General features: G+C 38.2%; 1 protein-coding gene across 1 annotated transcript in view; it reads right to left on the minus strand.

Annotated features, from left to right (window-relative positions):
- IRAG2 (inositol 1,4,5-triphosphate receptor associated 2) overlaps nt 1–21,512 on the minus strand; it is a 92,350-nt gene that overhangs the window by 61,161 nt on the left and 9,677 nt on the right. Inside the window, exons 4-15 of the mRNA XM_057556491.1 lie at nt 18,917–18,996; nt 18,748–18,826; nt 17,318–17,476; nt 14,037–14,154; nt 11,981–12,031; nt 8,979–9,056; nt 6,685–6,741; nt 5,335–5,394; nt 5,169–5,233; nt 3,858–3,957; nt 2,003–2,137; nt 1,147–1,248 (exon numbers count right to left, since the gene is read on the minus strand). Of these exons, the coding sequence (XP_057412474.1) occupies nt 1,147–1,248; nt 2,003–2,137; nt 3,858–3,957; nt 5,169–5,233; nt 5,335–5,394; nt 6,685–6,741; nt 8,979–9,056; nt 11,981–12,031; nt 14,037–14,154; nt 17,318–17,476; nt 18,748–18,826; nt 18,917–18,996 (1,084 nt within the window). The remainder of the gene's footprint in view (nt 1–1,146; nt 1,249–2,002; nt 2,138–3,857; nt 3,958–5,168; nt 5,234–5,334; nt 5,395–6,684; nt 6,742–8,978; nt 9,057–11,980; nt 12,032–14,036; nt 14,155–17,317; nt 17,477–18,747; nt 18,827–18,916; nt 18,997–21,512) is intronic.

Below are 21,512 nucleotides of genomic sequence, written 5' to 3' on the forward strand. Positions count from 1 at the left end.
TTCTTAAGATACGTGACCATTTCATCAATAATCACAATTGCTTTAGAATATAATGGGACTAGGAAATGCAATAAAATCAGTATTTGTTGATTACCATATTCAAACACATATTAAAAACCTTTTTAAAAAGGTAAGTTTGGGGCTTCCCTGGTGGCGCAGTGGTTGAGAATCTGCCTGCTAATGCAGGGGACACGGGTTCGAGCCCTGGTCTGGGAAGATCCCACATGCCGCAGAGCGGCTGGGCCCGTGAGCCACAATTACTGAGCCTGCGTGTCTGGAGCCTGCGCTCCGCAACAAGAGGGGCCGCGATGGTGAGAGGCCCGCGCACCATGATGAAGAGTGGCCCCCACTTGCCACAACTAGAGAAAGCCCTAGCACAGAAACGAAGACCCAACATAGCAATCAATCAATCAATCAATTAATCAATAAAAAAAATTTAAAAAAAAATATTAAAAAAAAAAAAAAAAAAAAAAAAGGTAAGTTTGGCAAGGGCTGAAATTAATATTCCAGAGTTTTCAGAGTTTACTTCATGCTTTAGCTTAACTCAGGGGGCTGAGAGATGTTAGGAAGTCGTCTGGCAGTCAAGAAGCAGAGATAATAAGTGATGGATAAATTAAAGAGATTTCTTTTTATATGCTTCCTCTCTAACAAAACTGGGACTAGCTACCTAAGAAGTTTCTATTTTTGATATTCTGCTAATTTCTGGTATAATAAAACTGTCAGAGTCTCAGGAATAAGATTCTTTTGCACAATAATCATTCTATCGAAGTTAGAGAATTTTGATAGGAAAAATTCAAGCTTAGACCAGCCAGTTCTCACAAGGATTCAAAAAAAATACACTTTTAATTAAATCATCTGATTTACTCTTTGTCTCTCCAAGGCATATCCCATATCCTCACACTCACTCTCTCTTTTCGTTTGTCACCCTCACACTCACACACACTTATCGTAACCATCACACTCTTACTCTCACCCATATATGCACACTCATGCACATCCCCAGACACACACTCCACACACATCGCCAGAATGAGATGGCAGAACACCACAGTAAAGTCTTAGAAATGATACTGTGTATAATAAGCATTACCTGGGTTAAGAAAGTAGAAGAAAAACCAGGAAAATCACAAAATATAGAACACTTACAGTAAGCTTGTTCTCCCACTTTTCTTTCACAGTAATTTCTGGATTAGTTACCCACTGTAGAGAACTATCAATGAGTGTTTCAACTTCAGAAACATCTTCATGCTGAAAAAGAGTTCCACATCTTCAACTAGGAATTCAGTGAAAGCCATATGCAATTATATAAGAAGAAGTAATTTAGACAAGGTTTTATACAGGTAATTTAGGAAGCCACCAGAGAGAGTTTCTTGTCATCTAAGGCCACCCAGTGACTTTCCTTTATCCCAGGATGTTGCCATGTGTAGATGCTAACTCTCGTCAGGTGCCCTATACATGCTGAATATATCAGATAGAACTGTTTTCCAGGATAAAACCTACCCATTTTCATTCCCCTCTCAAATAGAAGGAAACAAGCATTTTCATGGATTTTTTTCATTCATCCAACTAAATACTACCTACAATATGCTAGGTACTGTGAAAGGGACTGGAAATACTAACATGAAAGTGTTGTTCTCTGTTTTTTCTGACCATCTAGAGTTTCCAGTCAAAAATCAGAATGGAGAAAGAGGTACTAGCCATTAGCTAGAAGGAAACTGTTCAAAAGATACTGCATCTTCAGCCCTTTGATACTAAAGATTCACCTGTAGGAAAAATAAGCTTAAGCAATCCGTATCTAATGGTCAACTTGTTAGTCCTGATTGACCCAGAACGAGAAGATCCACATCAGGAAGGTTTGAGAAAAATCTTCTCATTTCATAGTAGGATAAATTTGGGTCCCAACACACAGATATGCTTGTGCTCAGCAAACAGACTGTAGGTCAATTATCTGCAGACGTTCCTGGCCAGTGAAACAGCACGATATGCAGATGTTATACAATACCAGCTTCTGAAGCATAGCTGTGAACTCCACTCCCTTTTGTTCAAGTTCTCTCAGTAACAGTAGCATTTCTTGGTCCATCATTGTGTCCAGAGATGACAAGCTGATTAAATTGCACTGCCACTTGGTTTCATTGTTCTGAAACAATTACCAAAATGTCCACAACTCTGTCATCTTAATAAAGAACATTCAATATTTTTATTTTATGAAAATGATGCCGATGGGTCAATGTAATTATCCCCATCAAATAGTTCTAAATAGTCTTATGAAATCCTCCTAATATCCCCCCAAAATTGTTTTCATTTTCTCTCGTAGATGGCTTTAACTTAACATTTACTCATTCTTAAGGAAAATTCATGTATCCAATAGATAACATTTACATGTAGGTGATATTTTATGGCTCTAATTTTATGAAAAGAGGGGAAGGGAAAGAAATTCACAGAAAAAAAAAACTGCTGGGGGGCATTCAATAAATCCCATTGAAAACAGACTGGTTTCTTTTGTCTGTCCTCCACTCATAGAAGATACTCTCAGATGATATTTCACAAAGCAAATTTCTTATATGTCTCTCAAAGCCTCTATGTCCTGTCATATTTTAGATATATGACAACAAATTTAACTTTCTTCTTGCTATCTGTTGGAAGAAGGTCATAGGGCTCTTATTCCAGATTCCAGTTAGAAGGCAAAGACTTCCTAATCCATTAGTGGGATAAACTTCAGAGCCAAAACATTGCCAGCTGTTTAACCCCTGTTCAGAACTATAAAGCTTTATAGGCTGGCATCTTGGCATCATTATTATCTCGGAGGACTGGGGATAAAAACACATTGCCATGGCAGATTTGCCACCACTTCATTCAGCCTGGCAGTTTGGCTTGGTATCAAAAACACAGTAAAAATGATGAGTATTTGAAACAGAATGTCAGGAAATCACAGCCCTCAGCAGAATGTTCAAGGCTGCCTGAGACGGCCTTAGGTGAAGGCAGCATATGCTGCCCTGCATCCTTGGCAGGAGAAATTCAAACAGCATTTGCCCCAAGGACATTCTCTCCTTTCAAGGTCATATCACAGCTGTCAACAGGAGGACATTCTGGGCATATCCATCATCTACCCAACATGGAAAGACCATCAAAGTAGCGAAAAAAAGCAATTTGCTAATAAAACATTTCCTAACACAACAAGCACAAAACTGGAAAGTACAAAGGAGTAAAAATATAGTAGGGAGGTGGGTCCCAACATTTCATCCACAAGAAAGCTTTCGACTGTTTCCTCCCCTATTGTAAAAAAAAGGGTCTACAAACAAACTGGAGATTTTAAAGCAATAATTCATTTTGCCATTTTAAAATTAACCCAAAACATATAAAAATGCTAATTTATGTTCAGAACATAATTATCAGTGTCATTAATTTGGGTTGGTACAATTACATCCTAAAGCAAAGAAATTTCATCTTGTTTCTGAGCATCTTTATTTTTGGTAGATACATTTACTTTGGGGGTTTGGAGAAATACTAAAAATAGTTCATGGATCTCTACCGCTATCTTTCAGACCCCAGGCTGGGGATCACTGTAGGTAGTTTGTCCTGAAAAATATAAAGAATATAAAGATTTCTAAAGTCCAGATTCACTGAACACACATTTCCACAACCCCATGCTGGAGTCTCACTATAGTTTTCAGCCATAACTTGAAAAAGATCTGTGCTTCCAGGCTAAGAGACTTTAGACTTAGGTTCTATAAACTATCAACAGATTCCCTCAAAATATCATGAGTGCTTTTCAGCAAGCTACAGAACTTCACTTAATAGCAAGCTATCCCATGTGGTGATTATTTTTTAAAGCCTTCCACTTGATGATAATTACCTACCTCTGCAGACTGAGCAAGAATGAGTTCACAATGTAGAGATTTTTCTCCTTCAGAGTTGACACTCTTATGCTCTCCACTGACATTCAACTGGATTCCATTCCTTGGGGGGGGGAAAAAAAAAAACAGGAGTCATCTGGTTAGGTATGCCTCCAATATTATGTTTTAAGTCACCAGAATAAGGTTTATTTATCACCAAACAATCAGTAAGCACCCATGTGTGCCAAGGATTGTATAAGGTACCTAAGAATACAGAGGGGAATAAGAGGTAGTCCCTGGGACTTCCCTGGTGGTGCAGTGGATAAGAATCTGCCTGCCAATGCAGGAGACACGGGTTTGAGCCCTGGTCTGGGAAGATCTCACATGCGCAGAGCAACTAAGTCCGTGCGCCACAACTACTGAGCCTGTGTTCTAGAGCCCGCAAGCCACAACTACTGAGCCCACGTGTCACAACTACTGAAGCCTGCACACCTGGAGCCCGTGCTCCACAACAAGAGAAGCCACCACAGTGAAAAGCCCGCGCACCACAACAAAGAGTAGCCCCCGCTCGCCGCAGCTAGAGAAAGCCTGCATGCAGCAACGAAGACCCAACACAGCCATAAGTAAGTAAGTAAGTAAATAAATAATAAATAAATAAATAAATAAATAAATAAAAATAGGTCGTCCCTGCCCTCCAGGAGCTGCACACACTAGTGACTCCAGGTGGTTGCAAACAGGTAAGCTATATTTTCTTTTTTTTAAGAATTGGAGCCAATAGTTAAAATTGTTAAAGTTTTCACTAAAAATCTAGAGTTCTGGCTTTTCTTTAAAAAATGGGAACATGTGGCCACACTGGGTCCATATATTCTTGATGTAACAATTATCTGGAGCTAAGCAGAGTAACCCCCCATCTTTACCTGGATAATGCACTTTCCTCATCGTCACTTCCCTAATGTAAGTATGTGCACTTACCCCACTGACTGTACTCATTTTTGTTACCTATGGACTCCTGGACTAGCATGTGACACATAATTAGAAACAAACGATTATAATATAAGGTAGTGGGTGTTAGGAAAGAGGTAAGAACAACGTGCCATGCACGAACCCAGAAGGATTTCTTAATCTCAAGGTATGAGAAAAGCAAGGAAGGGTAAGGCAGGGTGATGGAAAACTTGTGAAGGAATTCGTCCTCTTAGGAGAAAAGCAGAGAAAATATCACAAGGTACAGCAGAAAAGAACGTGGCACATTCAAAGAACTGCACATAGCTCAGTAGGTGAAGAATGTAGGGCGGGGGCACATGACAGAAGGCTGGTGAAGGGTTGCTCTGTACTTACACGATGAGTTCCTGTTGCAAGTGCTGTAACTCATGAGCCAGTTTGTTTTTCTCCCCTCGTAAGTTCTGGAATCACATACAACATTAGGCTGCACGTGTTACTTTAGTGGGACATTCACATTTACATTTAATAACCCCACCTTGCAAGCTGTGAGATTATGGTATACCTCTATAATGCTTTCGTATTCTATGATGGTTGACTTAAGTTCTTCTATACTCAAATCCTTCTGAAAAGTAGGAGAGAGAATTAATAGCAAATAAATGTATGAGTCCACTAAATTGTATTTACTAGACTATCAATCTGAGCCACGGAAGAACTGTAAATGCCCAATGATGATGAGACCTTCTACTAATCTCGTTATTGGAAAACTGAATTAGTCTGTGTTTGTGATTAAAACTAAGCAGAAAAGAATGCGACAGCAAGGCAGCTGTATCTGACTGGTGTTAATTATGTTCTGTCTTTGCCTGGTCCAATGGAATCATACCCTGCAAGGTAATTCCTAAGTCCAAGTCAGAATTATATTACTATGGTACATTTAAGAAAAAGAGCAGTTTTTTACCTGCAGAATGACTAATGAATTATTAAGGCATCCAATTTTATCCAGTTCAAACCATATCAGTTAAAACCGTAGTTTTGTGCTACAAGACCAGAGGGTACAGTCAGTGTCTGACCTATAGTTCTATCCCATGACTAGCATGCTGCCTGGAGCATGAGAAGTGCATTATGAGTGCTGGGCAAGAGTGCAAAATGGTGGAAAGACCAGAGTTACAGAGGAAGTGAGCAACCACCACTACCCCATGGCACTACATGGGGAGCGAGAACACCCACGATGAGGAGATACAGTTGGTACAATATTCAGTATCCTGGTCAATGCCCACAAGCCGTGAACGACTCCTTTGAAACCTCATAAATTGCAGAGAAGGGAAAAGAAGTGAAATACTGCTCTTTCTTCACTTTCCTGTCTTGGAATGTGGAAGTCTATTAACTTAGTGTGTAGCTTTCCTGTGTCTCTTAAAGCCACCATAACCAGCATCTTGGTAGCCGGCAAACTTTGTTACCAGATAGGCTATAATCAAAGGATACAAAGATAAATAGAATAATATCTATCTATCAAATCAATCAATCAAACTAGGTAGAAAATAACTGAGGATATATTCTTCTTTTTCCCTTAAAATGACTGACTGCACACTCATTTGTGTTGTTATGAATTAAAATTGCATCACCACTATCTAGCCAGTGACTGGCAAATTGGCACACTAGTATTTGTTGAATAAAGGAACAAACTTACATGAAAGAATTTACAGAGGATACGGTAAAACATCCCAGATGGAGAAGTCAGTATTCTTCACTCAGAAGAACATTTTTGTTCTTACAAATAAAGAAATGTCTTGTGACAGAATATTAGAATCAGATATTTTAACAGGGGTGAAGTTACACAAATGACCATCTCCTTCCTTTATGACTTGGAGAGAGCTAGTGAATCCCACAGGCCCTCATGTGAAGAGACAGGACCAACCTTCTGCAAACTTGCATCTTTATTAAGCAAAGCGTTCTCATATGTGTGTAACTGCATCTGAAAAGAAACACATTTAGGAAAGGCCATTGGGACATTGCTTTGGTAAAGGACAGTGCCACAAAATCATCCAATAGGGAGACATGTTTCTTTGGCACCTTTAATGTGCATGTGTTTTTCACTTTATAAAGAACATTCACATTAGCCTCACAGCAACCCTTGAGGTCAAGGTCTTTGCCCTTGCTCTACCAGGAAGGAAATCGAAGCTCAGCACTATCCAGAGACTTGCCCAGAGTCACACCCAGTAAGTGACAGAATGGAGACTAGAATCTGAGTCACCAACTCCAGCCAAGGGCTCTTCCCACTATTTCACACTTCATATAATAAGAGGACATAGAGAGTCTGCATTTTTTGATGAAATTTAAAACCTAGATAGGACAGGAACACAGACTCCATATGGACATATAGAAGGCTCTTCCTCTTTTAAAAACAGTTTAAAAATGTTCAAGATTTCTTTTAGCAAAGTGAATATTAAGGATATATCAGTTTATTCAAACCAAAAGCAAGCTTGTTGGCGTAGGCTTCTAAATAGGATATAATTGATAAAAATGTATATTGATTGAATGGAAAACCTGGAAAAGTAATCGGCATAGTCAGAAGTAGAATCATCATCATCATAATCATATATATTTGATATCCCTTTATAGTTCTAAAGGTATCTTCACATAATCATCTCATTTGAGTTTCCAACAAGCTTGTGGATGAGGTAGAAACTATCGTATCCATTTAATAGATGAGAAAATTGAGATTTAGAGAGGTTAACTACTTGCTTGTGGTTACAAAGCTTTTAAGTCGAGAAGACAGGATTTGAATCCGTGTCTTCTGGTTCTTTCCACTAGTTTATGACAGTTGTGTTTTCCAGAACAGTCATTCCTAGAATAAAATCAATTTTAATGCCTAAATTATAACTGCTATAATATATGTATATGTACATACCCACATGGAATTGGGGTGTCTGCTAAGAAAATTGAGAATTCCACATATAGATATGAAATTTAAGTACATCATCATTTCAAACACATACTACAACAAAAAATATTGTTCAAATAAACCATTAGAGATGAGAATAAGCATGACACAAATTCTTGAATTTAATAACAGTTGTCTTCTGTTTCCTGATAATAATGTATTACAGATAAAACAAAAATACACAAAATACAGACTTTCTAGATGTAATATAGATAAAAATCATTTTTGTAAGATATCATTCCTTAAGGCAATAGAATTGAATTAAAAAATCAAGATAGATTTTTTCCCCCATCTCTCCTCATTTTCTGCATTAAGAAGGTACAGTAGCTGAAATCTTCCCTAACTTAGGGATTTGCAAAATCAGATACTGTTAAATTAGAAATTGTCACTATAATAAAAAATATAAATAATAACAAGGGGTGGCAAGGATGTGGAGAAATTTGAACCCTCATACACAGCTGGTGGAAATGTAAAATGGCGCAGTCATTTTGGGAAAAGTCTGGCAGTTCCTCAAAACGTTGAACATAGAGTTATCATATGATACAGTAATTCCACTCCTAGGTATATACTCAAGAGAAATTAAAATATATGTCCACACAAAAACTTGTACATAAATATTCATAGCAGCATTACTCATAATAGTAAAAAAGTAGGAACGGCCCGAATGTCCAGCAACTGATGAATGGATAAACAAAATGTGCTATAGCCATACAATGGAATATTATTCAGCCATAAAAGGAAATGAAGTAATGATATATGCTCCTATATGAATGAACTTTGAAAACATTATGTTCAGTGAAAGAAGCCAATCACAAAAGACCATATAATGTATACAACTCCATTTATATGAAATGTCCAGAATCGGTAAATCCATGAGATAGAAAGCAGATTAGTGGTTGTCTGGGGTTGGGGCGGAATGGGAAGTGACTGCTAAAGGGATTTCTTTTTGGATGATAAAAGTATTTTAAAATTGGTTTTGGTGATGGTTGCATAACTCTGAATATACTAAAAACCACTGACTCATATACTTTAAGTGGGTGAATTTAATGGCATGTGTATTATATATCAGTAAAGCTGCTACATTGAAAAAACAGAAACTGCCTTTTATATAACTCAGACATCTAGAGCAGTACAAATTTCAAAATTTACAATGAAAGGTTATTGTGTCAATGAGTCACATACACCTTCAAAAAGTAATATTAAAAAAAAAAAAAGTAATATTAGTTTGATGTAAGAAAATATTTTACCAGCATTTGAGAAGTGCTTACTTGATGCTGTTTCTCAGTTTTAGACAATTCCTCAATCTTCTTTTCCGATTTATATACATCCATAATGTTCTTAGCATTCTAATGTAAAATAAGATAGTATTCTTAGATTCAGACCAAAAAAGTAGAAGGAAATCACAAAATGTTTTTTAGGAAGTAGTATTTTCATCATTGACATTGTAATCCATTTTAAACTAAGGGACAAAACTTTAGACTTTGTCCAAAAATAACACAATCCTTTTAACGTGATCATCCAGGAATACTCCCAGCAATCCCTTCTTATTTTCCATTTCACCTCGAGCACTCACTCCCTAGTCACACCTTCAAACTTGTCATTACCAGCAGCTGGGATCCCTCCATTATCTTAATTGCAAGCCTCTCACTCTTCAACCACCATTTCTTGTCTTTCCAGGTTACTTCTTTGTGCATCAACAAACCTTCAATCCCCACTGGAGCCTACAATCCATTGGTCCTACTACGTTCTCATTATCCTTCCACCTTCCCATGAGCTCCGTTCCCTCTTGACTCAGCTTAAATTCTTCCATGGTCAATGATTACAATCTCTCTCTTCCACATCCCTCCAATTCCCTTGGCTTCCCCCTACTTCTTAGTATTTTCTTAATTTCAGCTTGCCTCCTACTCCGTGCCAGCACACTTTCACATAAACATTGTTAAAGAAAAATACAAATAAACCAACAGATCACACATTAAAATCATAACCTTTAACCTCAATGTTTACTGGTGATCATATCATATCATCCTAGTCCATTCACATGGCCATTTACCTAAAGCAAGGATTTGCAAACTATACGAACTGCCCCACTCCATCCCCACAGGCCAAATCTGGCTGACCACTTGGTTTTGTAAATAAAGTTTTACTACCACACAGTTGAGTTCACTGTTTTCACATTGTCCATGGCTGCTTTCACACTACAATGGCAGAAGTGAGTGGTTGTGACAGAGGCCTTCTAGCCAGGCAAGCTTAAAAATATTTACTATCAGGTCCTTGACGGAAAGTTTGTGAACTCCTGGCCTATTTCATTCTTTCTCTCTCCTTGAACTTCCAACACCTCCTCCGACATCCTCACTCTCCGCCGATGACTTTGCTCTGTACTTCACTGAGTTTCTGCTATTAGAAGCGAATTTTCCATATTACTTGGATATATAATAAATACCTTTGAATACAGTATGAAGCATTTGCTGACCTGAACACTTTCTCCACTTCTTTTGTCCCTGCTTCAGTCTAAGCCTTCATCGGCTTTTGCCAGGATTATTACAAGGGCCTCCTAACTGGTCTCCTCGCTTCTTCCCTTGCCCCACCGTTGATTCTACACTCAGCAGCCAGAGATATCTTGGTAAAACGGAAATTAGATGATGTTACTCCTCTGCTCAAAACTGTCCAGCGTCTCCCATCTCACTGAGCGTAAACAGAGTTCAGACGATGCCTGTACAAGACCCTGGGCATCCGGGTCCCTACAGCTCTTTGTAGCCCCTCGTGGTACTTGTTGCCTCTGCTCCAGCCACGCTGACCTTGCTGCCCCTCAAAAATAGCAGGCAGGCTACAGCCTGAGGACTTCGGACGTGCTGTTTCCTCTGCCTGTACTTCCAGATGAACCTCCTAGTTTTTAACCTCTAGTTTTTAACCAAATGATTCACTTCCCAGTTCTACTTTCCCTAACCACCCTAGTATAAATTGCACTCCCCACAACTCTGTTTTCTGCTCTTCTTTTCTCTGTGGCACTAATCACCATCTAACACGCTAGTTTCACATGGGCTATGTTGTGTAAGTCTGTATCCTTAACACCTAGAATAGAGTCTATCTCCCAATGAATGTGTGTATAATAAACAAATGAATAAATGTAAGTGAATAATTACCCGAACCATTGTGCCATTACTCTTCACATTGCATCAGATTTTTACCTCCTAAAGGAATCTTAGTGCCATCTATAAGCCTTTTCTAACGTAAATCAAATTGTAATGCTATCTCATGATGAAGGGTTCTAAGTCTCCTTCCTTCTATTTCAATTCTAAATTGGTATAGTACAATTCTCTGATGCTAGTCAATCATCTTAAATATGAGGACAAAAATCTCTTACATTGGGAGCTTAACTGTAAAGCACTAGTTTCATGGAAACCTGGCCTTGTAGCTGTAACATGTCTGAATCTAACATAGGGTTTCTTTCCAATCTTTAGTTGTTCCTTTCCTATCTACTATGAATTTTTTTAATGTCCGCTTGGGCCATAAATTGGATAACTCATCAGACTGTTCACCACAACTTAATAAATACATCTAATAAACTTATATAAAACCCAAACAAAAAACCATACTTAATGATTAACTTTCAAAAGGTACCTATAGAGAATTTTCCTCCAAAATAGTAACTTTCTGGTAGCTTTGCTACCTGTTCTTTCAATGTTTTAATTCTGTTGCTTAAAAATATATATTGCATAGAATTTTTCTTTTTTTTTTTTTTTAGCGATTTTACTAGTATTTCCTAATATATATGAGGTATATTATGGTTAACCAAATAGTTTCACATGCATTATCTTAATCTTTAAAATAACTGTAGGGAATGGGTATTACTAATCCCTCAAAAGATAAATGGCTTTTCCAAGGTTAGACTGTCAGTGAATTTAAGATCTGGGTCTTAGACTCAAAGACCTTTTCCATCTAGTTTCGTGGAATAATAATAGAAAATTATTAGATAATGTCTATACTTTCCCTCTTGATTTGTATATTTTTTAGATGGGTTAATTTCATTTCATCTTAAGTCTGAATTTCTTAAATCCCATTTCTTCCATGGGTGATTACAAAGGTATAACATACTTCTGTCCAGGCAGGAAAACCCCGTCTACTCTTCCTCACTTGTCATTTGACAAAGCAACCTGGTATTTGGTCCACAGGAGCCTGAAATTCACATGCTTTATATTTAACCCAGGGTCAGGACCCATGGTTGTACGATTTCCATATGCTTATCTGTGCCCTTTTAACAATTTCAACATACCTCTTCTTGGAGAATCCGAATCTTAAGAATCAGAGCCCGGTTTTCTGCCTCCTGATTTATTAAGAGAAAAATAATTTTAAAGTATTTGAGAAGTTTATGAAAATACCAAATATTTACTTCCAGGGCTATCAACATTTTTTCTTTTTATCAACCTTAAATATGGCATTGACATATCACAAATAATCCTAGTCTAAAATATTCTCAATACGGGGTTAAGCCTTTGGCTTCGGTTTCTTGGGATCAGTGAGAAGTCACTCTTCCTGATTCAATCTAACTATGACAGGAAAGGAAAGACGAAAAACAAAAGAAAACAGCGTGGTTTTTTCCCTGCTACTTTACTGCCATCTGCTTATGACAGATAGTGTGAACTCATCTATTTAAACAGCACCTTGAAATCAAAGAGTACTAGCTTTCTATTTGAAGCTGCGGATATTCTCAGATTCAACATTACCAGAACATAGGAACATCAAAAATCATTTTATAATTAGGAGCCCTAAATTCAGAACCATCAGAAGAAAACATATTCCAGGACAGGATATACACCATAATGTTAACAGTAAATCTTGTGGATAGGGTAGGGTAAAGATTTTGTGGGATTTTATTTTTTCTTTGTTAATATATATTTTCTTATTTTTACAGAGTGAACAGGTACTACCTTTATAACATAAAAATAAAAGGGAGGCCATCTCAAGCTAAGATGTCACCGGTACAAGAACGAAGGAACATACACACCACATGGTTGGAATCAGAAGACCTGAGTTCAGTTCTCACTCTACCATTTATTAGACAATGGACTTTGAATAACCAAAACATTTCTAAACTTTAGCTATAACTCTATTAATTTTTTAAAATGAAGAATAGCAACTTCTGTTTCTACCTCACAGAATCTCTGTGAGGACCAATGAGAGGAAACATTAAAAATTCTTTTGAACTTGTAAAACATTGAATTGTAAAAGTGCAAAGGATTAGGACTGTATATCTAGGACTCTGCACTTTAGTAGCAGCTAACATCTAGCCCCAGGAGGAAAGAGGACATTGACTGCTTTACATGTATTAACTCATTCAATCCTCCCAGACTTAAAGTAGGTAGTATGGCCATGTCCACTTTGCACAGGGGGGGCACTGGGGCTTAAAGACGTTACGTGGTTTGCCTGAAGTTAGATAGCCCTCCGAGTCGGGATTTGGATGCCCACCGTCTGACACCCAAGGGTGGGCTCCTGATCATTGTGCTACACGGCTTCCACATAGAAGCTCCTCAGTGGTCTCAGAATGAGTCTTTGCTGTAATGCGTTCACAGAGACTTGCAGTCACCTGACACTCAATGAGTCCAGTCCCCAAATTTTACTGTTGAGGCAAAAGCTAAGCTAAGTTGTGTTGATTGTAGGAAGTCATGAGTGAAAGGCACAGGCCTGGAATCCAAGTCTTCTGATGACTTAGACCTAAAAATAAATTAGTCTGAATGACTTTCAGCTGACCTCCCCCACCATGGTTAGCAATGCTCAAATACTGCTGGAAGGATTTTGAAGATTATTACTAAAGCTCTAGATAATAGTTTAACATTCCCAATAAAAATATTTACTTCTCTGGTAGTTGAATTAAAGCTTAGTCTAAATAATGTTTTGCTCTAAAAATTACAAGCCTGTGCTTCTTTAGCATAAGGACTGATTAATGGAACTAACTAATAATCTGTACGTGCTGAGAAAATGGATTTTTTTTTTTTAAACCTGAGAAAAAGGTGAAAGTTTGACAGAGAAAATTTTTTTGGAAAATGTAAGTGGCTTTTAGTGTCAGATATTTTTGAATTCACCTATTAACTTCAGAAGGCATTCTAGATCTTCACAAATCGTTGCAAATATGACTAATTTGTAAAGAATTTTAATCCTGGTTGAAAAGGAAAACACAGTTTTTTATCCTACCTGCCTTTACTTTTCTAAGGTGTTACCAATTCATTCATCAGTCTACTGATTTCTGATTTTTATTTCCAAATAAACCCTCTTGGATTTTAGTTATATAAACTATTAATATAGTTCCATTTCAAAGTACTTTGGTGACTTACTAATTGTTTGTTCTGGGCTACAGTCATGGTCTTCTGCTCTTCTGAAGCATTCATACTAATTTTCAGTTCCTCCAGTTCTTCTTTTAACAGATTTGTTCTCATAATAGCCTGGTGGGCACTGTGGGGTGGGGAGAGAAGGCAATGAGCAAAACCTCAAATATAACTGTCAAAGATACTAAGTAAAGCCACAGACTATTTTTAAACCCAAGTTGAAAACCACTGAAAACTCAAACCAGATGCCAACAACAGTAAAAAAAAAAAAAAAAAAAAGAAAAGAAAAGAAACATACTCAAGATCAAGATCTTTCCAAGGGATCTTCTTTCCCTTGGAAAAGGAAGGGATTTGGGTGGAGCATGGTGGGGGGAAAAGGATAGAAGGAAACAAACATATTCCTGAAGATAGAGATTTGGAGGCTCCCTTTGAAATCTATCACTGGCTGAATCACACGTTTCTTTCCTTCTACTAATAAGATGTAATATTAGTTAATGCAATCCCACAAACAGTTATTGAACAATATCATGATCATATGCTGTACCTTGCAAGAGGACCCATGATGTTGGACAAAAGAGACATGGTATAACCTTAGACAGGTTACATACTAGTGAAGGAGATGACAACTAAACAAACAAGTAGTTACAGATAGTCTCTATATATTTTATTTAAAAGGTTTACTGCAACATTTTTTTACAATAACAAAGCATTGGAAAGAAACTAAATGTCCAACAAAGGGAAACCTATTAAATGTATTATGGTAATCTATATCATGGAATTACCTATTTGTACTCCCAAAAGATTATAAACTGTTTTCTGAGCAGGGTCTTGAAGAAGGTATAATTTTTTCCTTACTAAGAAATTACATTGATCGTTCAACCAATATTTATTGAGCTCCGACTCCATGCCATTCATTCTAATAGGCATTGAATAAGATAAAGATGAACCCAATCATAAGAACTCTGCTCTCCTGGAATTTATAGTCTAGTAAGGTAAACAGACAATCATAATTGCTATCACAGTATAATAAGAACCAAGGCTGGAGTGATCCCAAGTTCTATAGACACTATAAAAGGAAGATAGCTCAGATAATGAGAAGGAGGAAGGGGAGGGGGACAGAGGGGTAGAGAACAGAAGCTCAATGAGGGCCTGCAAGCAGTCCGATATTGCTGGAGCACAGAGGGGAAAATGGGAGGTAGAGACAAGGCATCAGAGGCCCCGTCATGAAGGGGTTTGCAAACCAGATGAAGGACTTTGGATTTTACCCTGAGTGCGAAAGGAATGCATTGAAGTGGTTAAAGCAGGGGCATGATGCGGTCAGACTGGCAGTTAGGAGGAACCTGCCTGCTGGGGTGGCACAAGCTTTGGAAAAGGCAGGGAACCGAACCAGGAGGCTGCTGCAGTGACCCAGGTGAAAGGAGATGTTGACTTGAACTAAGCGGCAGCTATGGGAATGGAAGGAAGTAAATCTATCTGCGAGAGATAAAGTGAGTAAATTAACAGGACTTGCTATTTGATGTAGAAGTGAAGTCTGAGGAAGTAAAAGGAGACAGAGATTTCTGGTTTGCAGGCAACTGGAAGGAAGGGATTGCTCTTCTACAGCAGACATTCTACTAAGCGCTGGGGCAACCAGGATAAATAAGACACGGTTCCTCCCATTAACGAGGACACATTAACACAGAAGGCAAATTATACCATGATGGGACAACAGCACAATATCAAAAATAGGCTGTGAGTGCCGACAGGAAACAAGCTCTTCCTGGAGGACTATGGGGGGGATTTGGGGGTGGGGTAGAAAAGAGGAGGCTTAATTCTGTAGACACTGGCATTCCCGCTGTCCACACAGATTCTCTAGCCTTTCTGTCCATCCTGCAAGGTACCCAATTCCCTTCTAAGACATGTCTTCACTGCTTAACTTAACCAGAGTCAGCTTCTTGTAACCAGGGTCAGCTTCTAGTGCTTGCAACCAAAAGCCCTGTCTGGCACATTCACCCAAAACATACTTTGTTTGCTTTTTTAAAGAAACTTTGAATTATTATATTTCAAATAAATAATAAATAAGCCAATTATGGAATGGAGAGAGCTTGAGGTTAGCATATATTTTTTTAAATTTTATGGATTGGTTTGGAGGCTGGTCAAAAATTATGAGGGTAAGAGTTCATGGTCAGAATGCTTTACTGTCTTTTCAAGTTAACTTAGAACTTCTCTGTTCAGAATTTTAGACCTACAACATCTGTACACGCATACTTTGTGAGAGCCATGTTGCTTGTTTCCTGATGCTCAAGCATCTCCCAGCAACCTATTTTACCAGTGTCTGACACTTTATCTGGTATGTCTCCAAGGTCCATTATCCCTTTCTATCTTAAGCTAAGGTCATGAAATTTCTTATCATCCTTCTAGGCTACAGGTACCCTGAGGGTACATTTTAAACATGACTCATCAATGTATCTCTCATAATACTTAGCATGGGACTTTGCATAGCGTAAGAGTTCTACCGAACCACAGACTGTTGGGGTGGATTCACGCTTGACCCTTAGGCATACTGGTCTTACACAGAGATTGAATGACATAGAGAACATTATCGCTAGAAAAGAACTAACAAACCTTACTGGTGGGAAAGTAAAATAGTGCAGCTGCTTTGGAAAACAGTTTGGCAGTTCCTCACAATGCTAAGTATAGGTTACTACCCAGCAATTCCACTCCTAGGTATACACCCAAGAGAACTGAAAACGTATGTCCACATAAAAACTTGTACACAAATGTTCATAGCAGTACTATTCATAAGAGTCAAAAAGTGGAAATAAACCAAGTGTCCTAACTGAGGTATATCCATACAATGGAATATTATTCAGCCATAAAAAAGGAATGAAGCAGTGATATATGCTACAACATGGATGAGCTTTGGAAATGTGATGCTAAGTGAAAGAAGTGAGACACAAAGGTCACATACTGTATGATTCCATGTATATGAAAATGCCCAGAACAGGCAAATCCAGAGAGATAGAAAGTAGATTAGTGGTTGCCAGAGGCTGAGAGGAGGGGGAAATGGAGAGTGACTGCTAATCAGTATGGGATTTCTTTTTGGAGTGATGAAAATATTCTGGGATTAAATCATGGTGATGGCTGTACAACCTTGTGAATATACTAAAAACCACTGAATTAATTGTATACCTTAAAAGGGTGAATTTTCTGCTATGTGAATTATATCTCAATAAGAAACAGATTTATTTTTTTAAAAAAGGAAAAAGAACTGAAAGCTCCCAGCACACAGTAACCCCATCACGGCTCACCTTTTTATCTGAAGGCGCAATTCAGTACAGTCCTCTGATAACTGGCTGTTTGCGTCTTCCAAGCTTTCTAATGCCAATTTAAGCTTATTATTTTCCTCCTCCAATTTCTGCTTGTTGAAATGCAGGTCTGCTACACAGGTAATCAAATCAGGCACCTCTCTGCAGGTGAAAGAATGAATGAGAATAATCTTCAACATCTCTAATCCCTTCCTATCAAAGTAAGGCGAATGGTTAAGCCCAAACAGGCTTAAATATTCCTGTGAGATTTTCTACTTTATCTTCATTCATCCTCACAAGTGTAGTTTATTTACACAGTATTTATTCAAGTACTTATTACAATAGCATCAAAGATTTTTCCAAAATTCCCAGATATTTAGCATCTGCCACTTGTGAAGTCGACTTCTACAGCTTTTATTTCTTCCTTTCCACTTTGCTCCCAACATCTGCCTCTGTCTACACTGAAGAGTTCCTATTTCTGCCTGGGTTATGGAAAGTCCTGAAATAAACTGACACTGTACTGTTTCAGTCAGGAATCTTGGCAGGTTTGAATAGGCCTTTAACTAGGAAACAATTCCTAGAGTCTTATAATTGTAGCCTGAAGCTCACAATTTAGTACTCATCTTTCCTATAATTTTCTACAGCTTGTTAATGTTTGTGGGTGTCACTCTTGCCCCTGACATTTGATCATAAACGCTGTGAGAGTCAGGACTGTGTGTTTCACGGAGTCCCAGGCCTTCTCTTCCTCTTTGCCATATTTTCTTAGAGTTTAGCACAGGTTGGCTACATGGGTCCTACTCCACCATTTTTGCATGGATAAACCTGAAGTGGCAAAGATAAAATAAGCAAGGACAGGTCCAGTGTTTAAGACTCTGTGCATCCAATGCAGCGGGCGTGGGTTCGATCCCTGGTCTGGGAACTAAGATCCCACATGCCACATGCCGTGTGGTGGGGCAAATAATAATAATAATAATAATAAGGAAGGACAGAGTCACCTCCCCTTAATATCTAAAACTCACATTTAGCAGAAAACAGCTTTTCTCATTCATATCTAAAAGTATCTATTAAAGAAGTGCTTTAAAAGTAATCCCCCGAAGAGCTTAAGGTCAATGTCATAATTCTACTTCAAATGGAATTTGTTTTCCATGGAAAACACATGAAGTCAAAGAAGGAGAAGCGTTTCATGAGTGAGAAAATGTTAATTTATGTCATACTAATCTTCCATAATTTGTGTTCCTAGTGAAACTACTTCTAATGCAATTGGGATAGAATAGGTAAAAGTTAAAAATAAATTATGTGAGCCCTACCACACACACACAAGAAGAGCTAAGTGACTTTATTGTAAATAAAATACATAAATCTATGAAATAAATAAGAAAATAAATAAGAAAACTTGAGGCACTTAAGAAAGCATTGTAAGTAAGAATGCTTACAAGACTCCTTTAAACATGTCTCCACCCAAAGCCTCAAAGCTCCGTGATACAGAATCTGTTATATCTCTGGTCATCTTAACTGAAACACATGTAAGAGAGGTTTATGAAAAATCCATTTCTCCAAACCACCAGAAAGTGGCAGAACAATCCCAAAGAAACACATTCATACTTGCTCCACCTGATTTTATGCTGTCCTGTTCCAAAGCAGAATTACCCATTCTGTTGCTTGATCCATTATTCACTCCTTCCCTGTAACCAAAAAACAAAACCAATGAGCTAGGATTCTTTGCCAAACCAAAGCTTAGCTAATTTTTCAGATGTGCTCTGTACTTTCTTATTCAGGTCTTTCTTTCTGAATTTTAAAACCGTCTATTCATTCAGCAACTACTTGGAACCCAACACTGTGCTTAAATACGGTCATAGAAAAGAAACATAAGGCGTACCTCCACCTTCCATAAACTTTTAATCTAACATGAAAAGAAAATGTGCGCACAGAAATGGGTAGGTGTCGATGTACAGCAGCTGTGCTTAGGGGATGGGAGGTCTCAGTGGGTCAGGAAGTTGATGTAGTTTAAAGGGATAAGTGGACACTTGTAGAGGTAGCAAGACCTTGGGCCTTAAAGAATTGGGAAGGAAAAGACACGAACAACTAATACTTCGGGATACACTGATGGTGTTCTTTTCTCTTTCTCATGAAAAACCAAGTTGAACCTAGACTAACTGTACTTTGGAACATTTCACACTTGAAATTTGGGGAACCCTCTTCACAGGCCTCTATCCAGGACACCAATGCTAGCTCTAAACCCCAAAATAAACATATTAAAATTTCAACCATTTCTTTTCCAAGAGTCTTTATACTATGATTTTAGCTTTGTCACTTAATCTTTCTAAATGCCAAACCCTTAGATTATCTCTCTGGAGCAGCTACGAAAGCCACTAAATTTGTACTTACATCCCGTTGCATTTCAATGTGAGATGTCTGTCAGAAGATGACTGAGCAGAATAACTCAGACATCACTCTTACTATTCCTAGATCTACATCCATCACCATTTCTGAGTTCTTGTTCTTATATTTCGTATTTATATCTCCCATGTTTTTTTCTTTTCCTTTATATTTGTTATAAAAATAAGTTTTCTCTTTAGCCCTTACTCCACTTTATAAATGAATTATTGATATTTTTATTACACAAACCTAAATATTTTAGTAAGAATAGAAAATTCATAAGAAAAGAGGACACAAACTTAAGATCATCATACAGAGATAATCATTTCGGAGTATATTCCTCCCAGCTTTTCTGTGCATATTTTTATTTCTTGACAAATAAGGGATCATACTACATATACAGATCTATGGCCAATTGTTTGAAATAAATACATATGAATATTTCTCTTGTCAAATATTTATCTAATTATAATTTTGAGTGACTAATTAGGATTCTAATTGGTCTGGAAGTATTGTAAGTCATTTGTCCAAATATCTGCTTTTAAAGATTTACATTGCTTCTATTTATCACTATCATAAACAACATTCTGCATATATAGAGAGAGTATATGATTGGTTATTTTTCCTGAAGTTATATTATTTGACCACATTACATATTTTTAAGGGTTTGATACACATTCCTAAATTGCCCGTGAAAAACTGTGCCAACTTACACTATTACCAACAAAGTATGAGAGGGCCTATTTCTCCACCTGCCCTGATAACATGGGATAGAGTCAGTCTTCTAAATCTTTGTTAACCCGATAGGCAAAAATGATATGTTCTCTTTATTTGCATTTCTTTGATTACTAGTAAGATTAGATATTTTTATATATATTTATCTTGCCTTCACAATTAACTCATGTATAGCAAACAACATCTCAGTCACATTTTTTAAGTCATTATATATTAGGAAACCATTGACCAAAACCGCCTGCCTTGGCCAGGCATGATGATAACTACTTGCATGAATTGTCTCACAACAGGAGGTCCCGATAAAGAACACAGTACTGGGCTTCCCTGGTGGTTAAGAATCCCCCTGCCAATGCAGGGGACACGGGTTCGAGCCCTGGTCCGGGAAGATCCCACATGCCGCGGAGCAGCTGGGCCCGTGAGCTACAATTACTGAGCCTGCGCTCTAGAGCCCATGAGCCACAACTACTGAAGCCTGCACGCCTAGAGCCTGTGCTCCGCAACAAGAGAAGCCACTACAATGAGAAGCCCGCGCACTGCAACGAAGAGTAGCCCCTGCTCGCCACAACTAGAGAAAGCCCGTGTGCAGCAACGAAAAACCCAACACAGCCAAAAAAAAAAAAAACAAACACAGCGCTACCTCAGAAAACTAACCAGGAGAATTTGGGAGGAGCCAAAAAGAGGAAGGAAGAGACTATATGTCCTGCCAACCTCCCAGAAACCCGCACGCTGGAATCCATCTTGGCAGAGGGATGCGCACGCCACCAGGGAGGATCCTGAGTCAGAATGATGGGTCAGAGACAACTCGGAAACTAACCCCATTACCACAAAACCCAAGACTACGAGCCACGTGGCAGAGCAGTACTCCTGGGTTCCCTTACCCTGCTGCTCTCCACCTGGGCACCGCTTCCCAATTAAGTCTCTTGCTTTGTCAGCACATGTGTCTCCTTGGACAATTCATTTCTGAGTGTTACACAAGAGTCCACTCTCAGGCCTCGGAACGGGTCCCCCTTCCTGAAACATATACATCCTAACCCCGCATGAAATCTAGCAAGTTTTGCCACCGTTTGGGCTTAAAGCATTCTTTAAG

The sequence above is a fragment of the Balaenoptera acutorostrata genome, chromosome 11 (assembly GCF_949987535.1).
Source record: "Balaenoptera acutorostrata chromosome 11, mBalAcu1.1, whole genome shotgun sequence".
Classification (NCBI taxonomy): Eukaryota; Metazoa; Chordata; class Mammalia; order Artiodactyla; family Balaenopteridae; genus Balaenoptera; species Balaenoptera acutorostrata.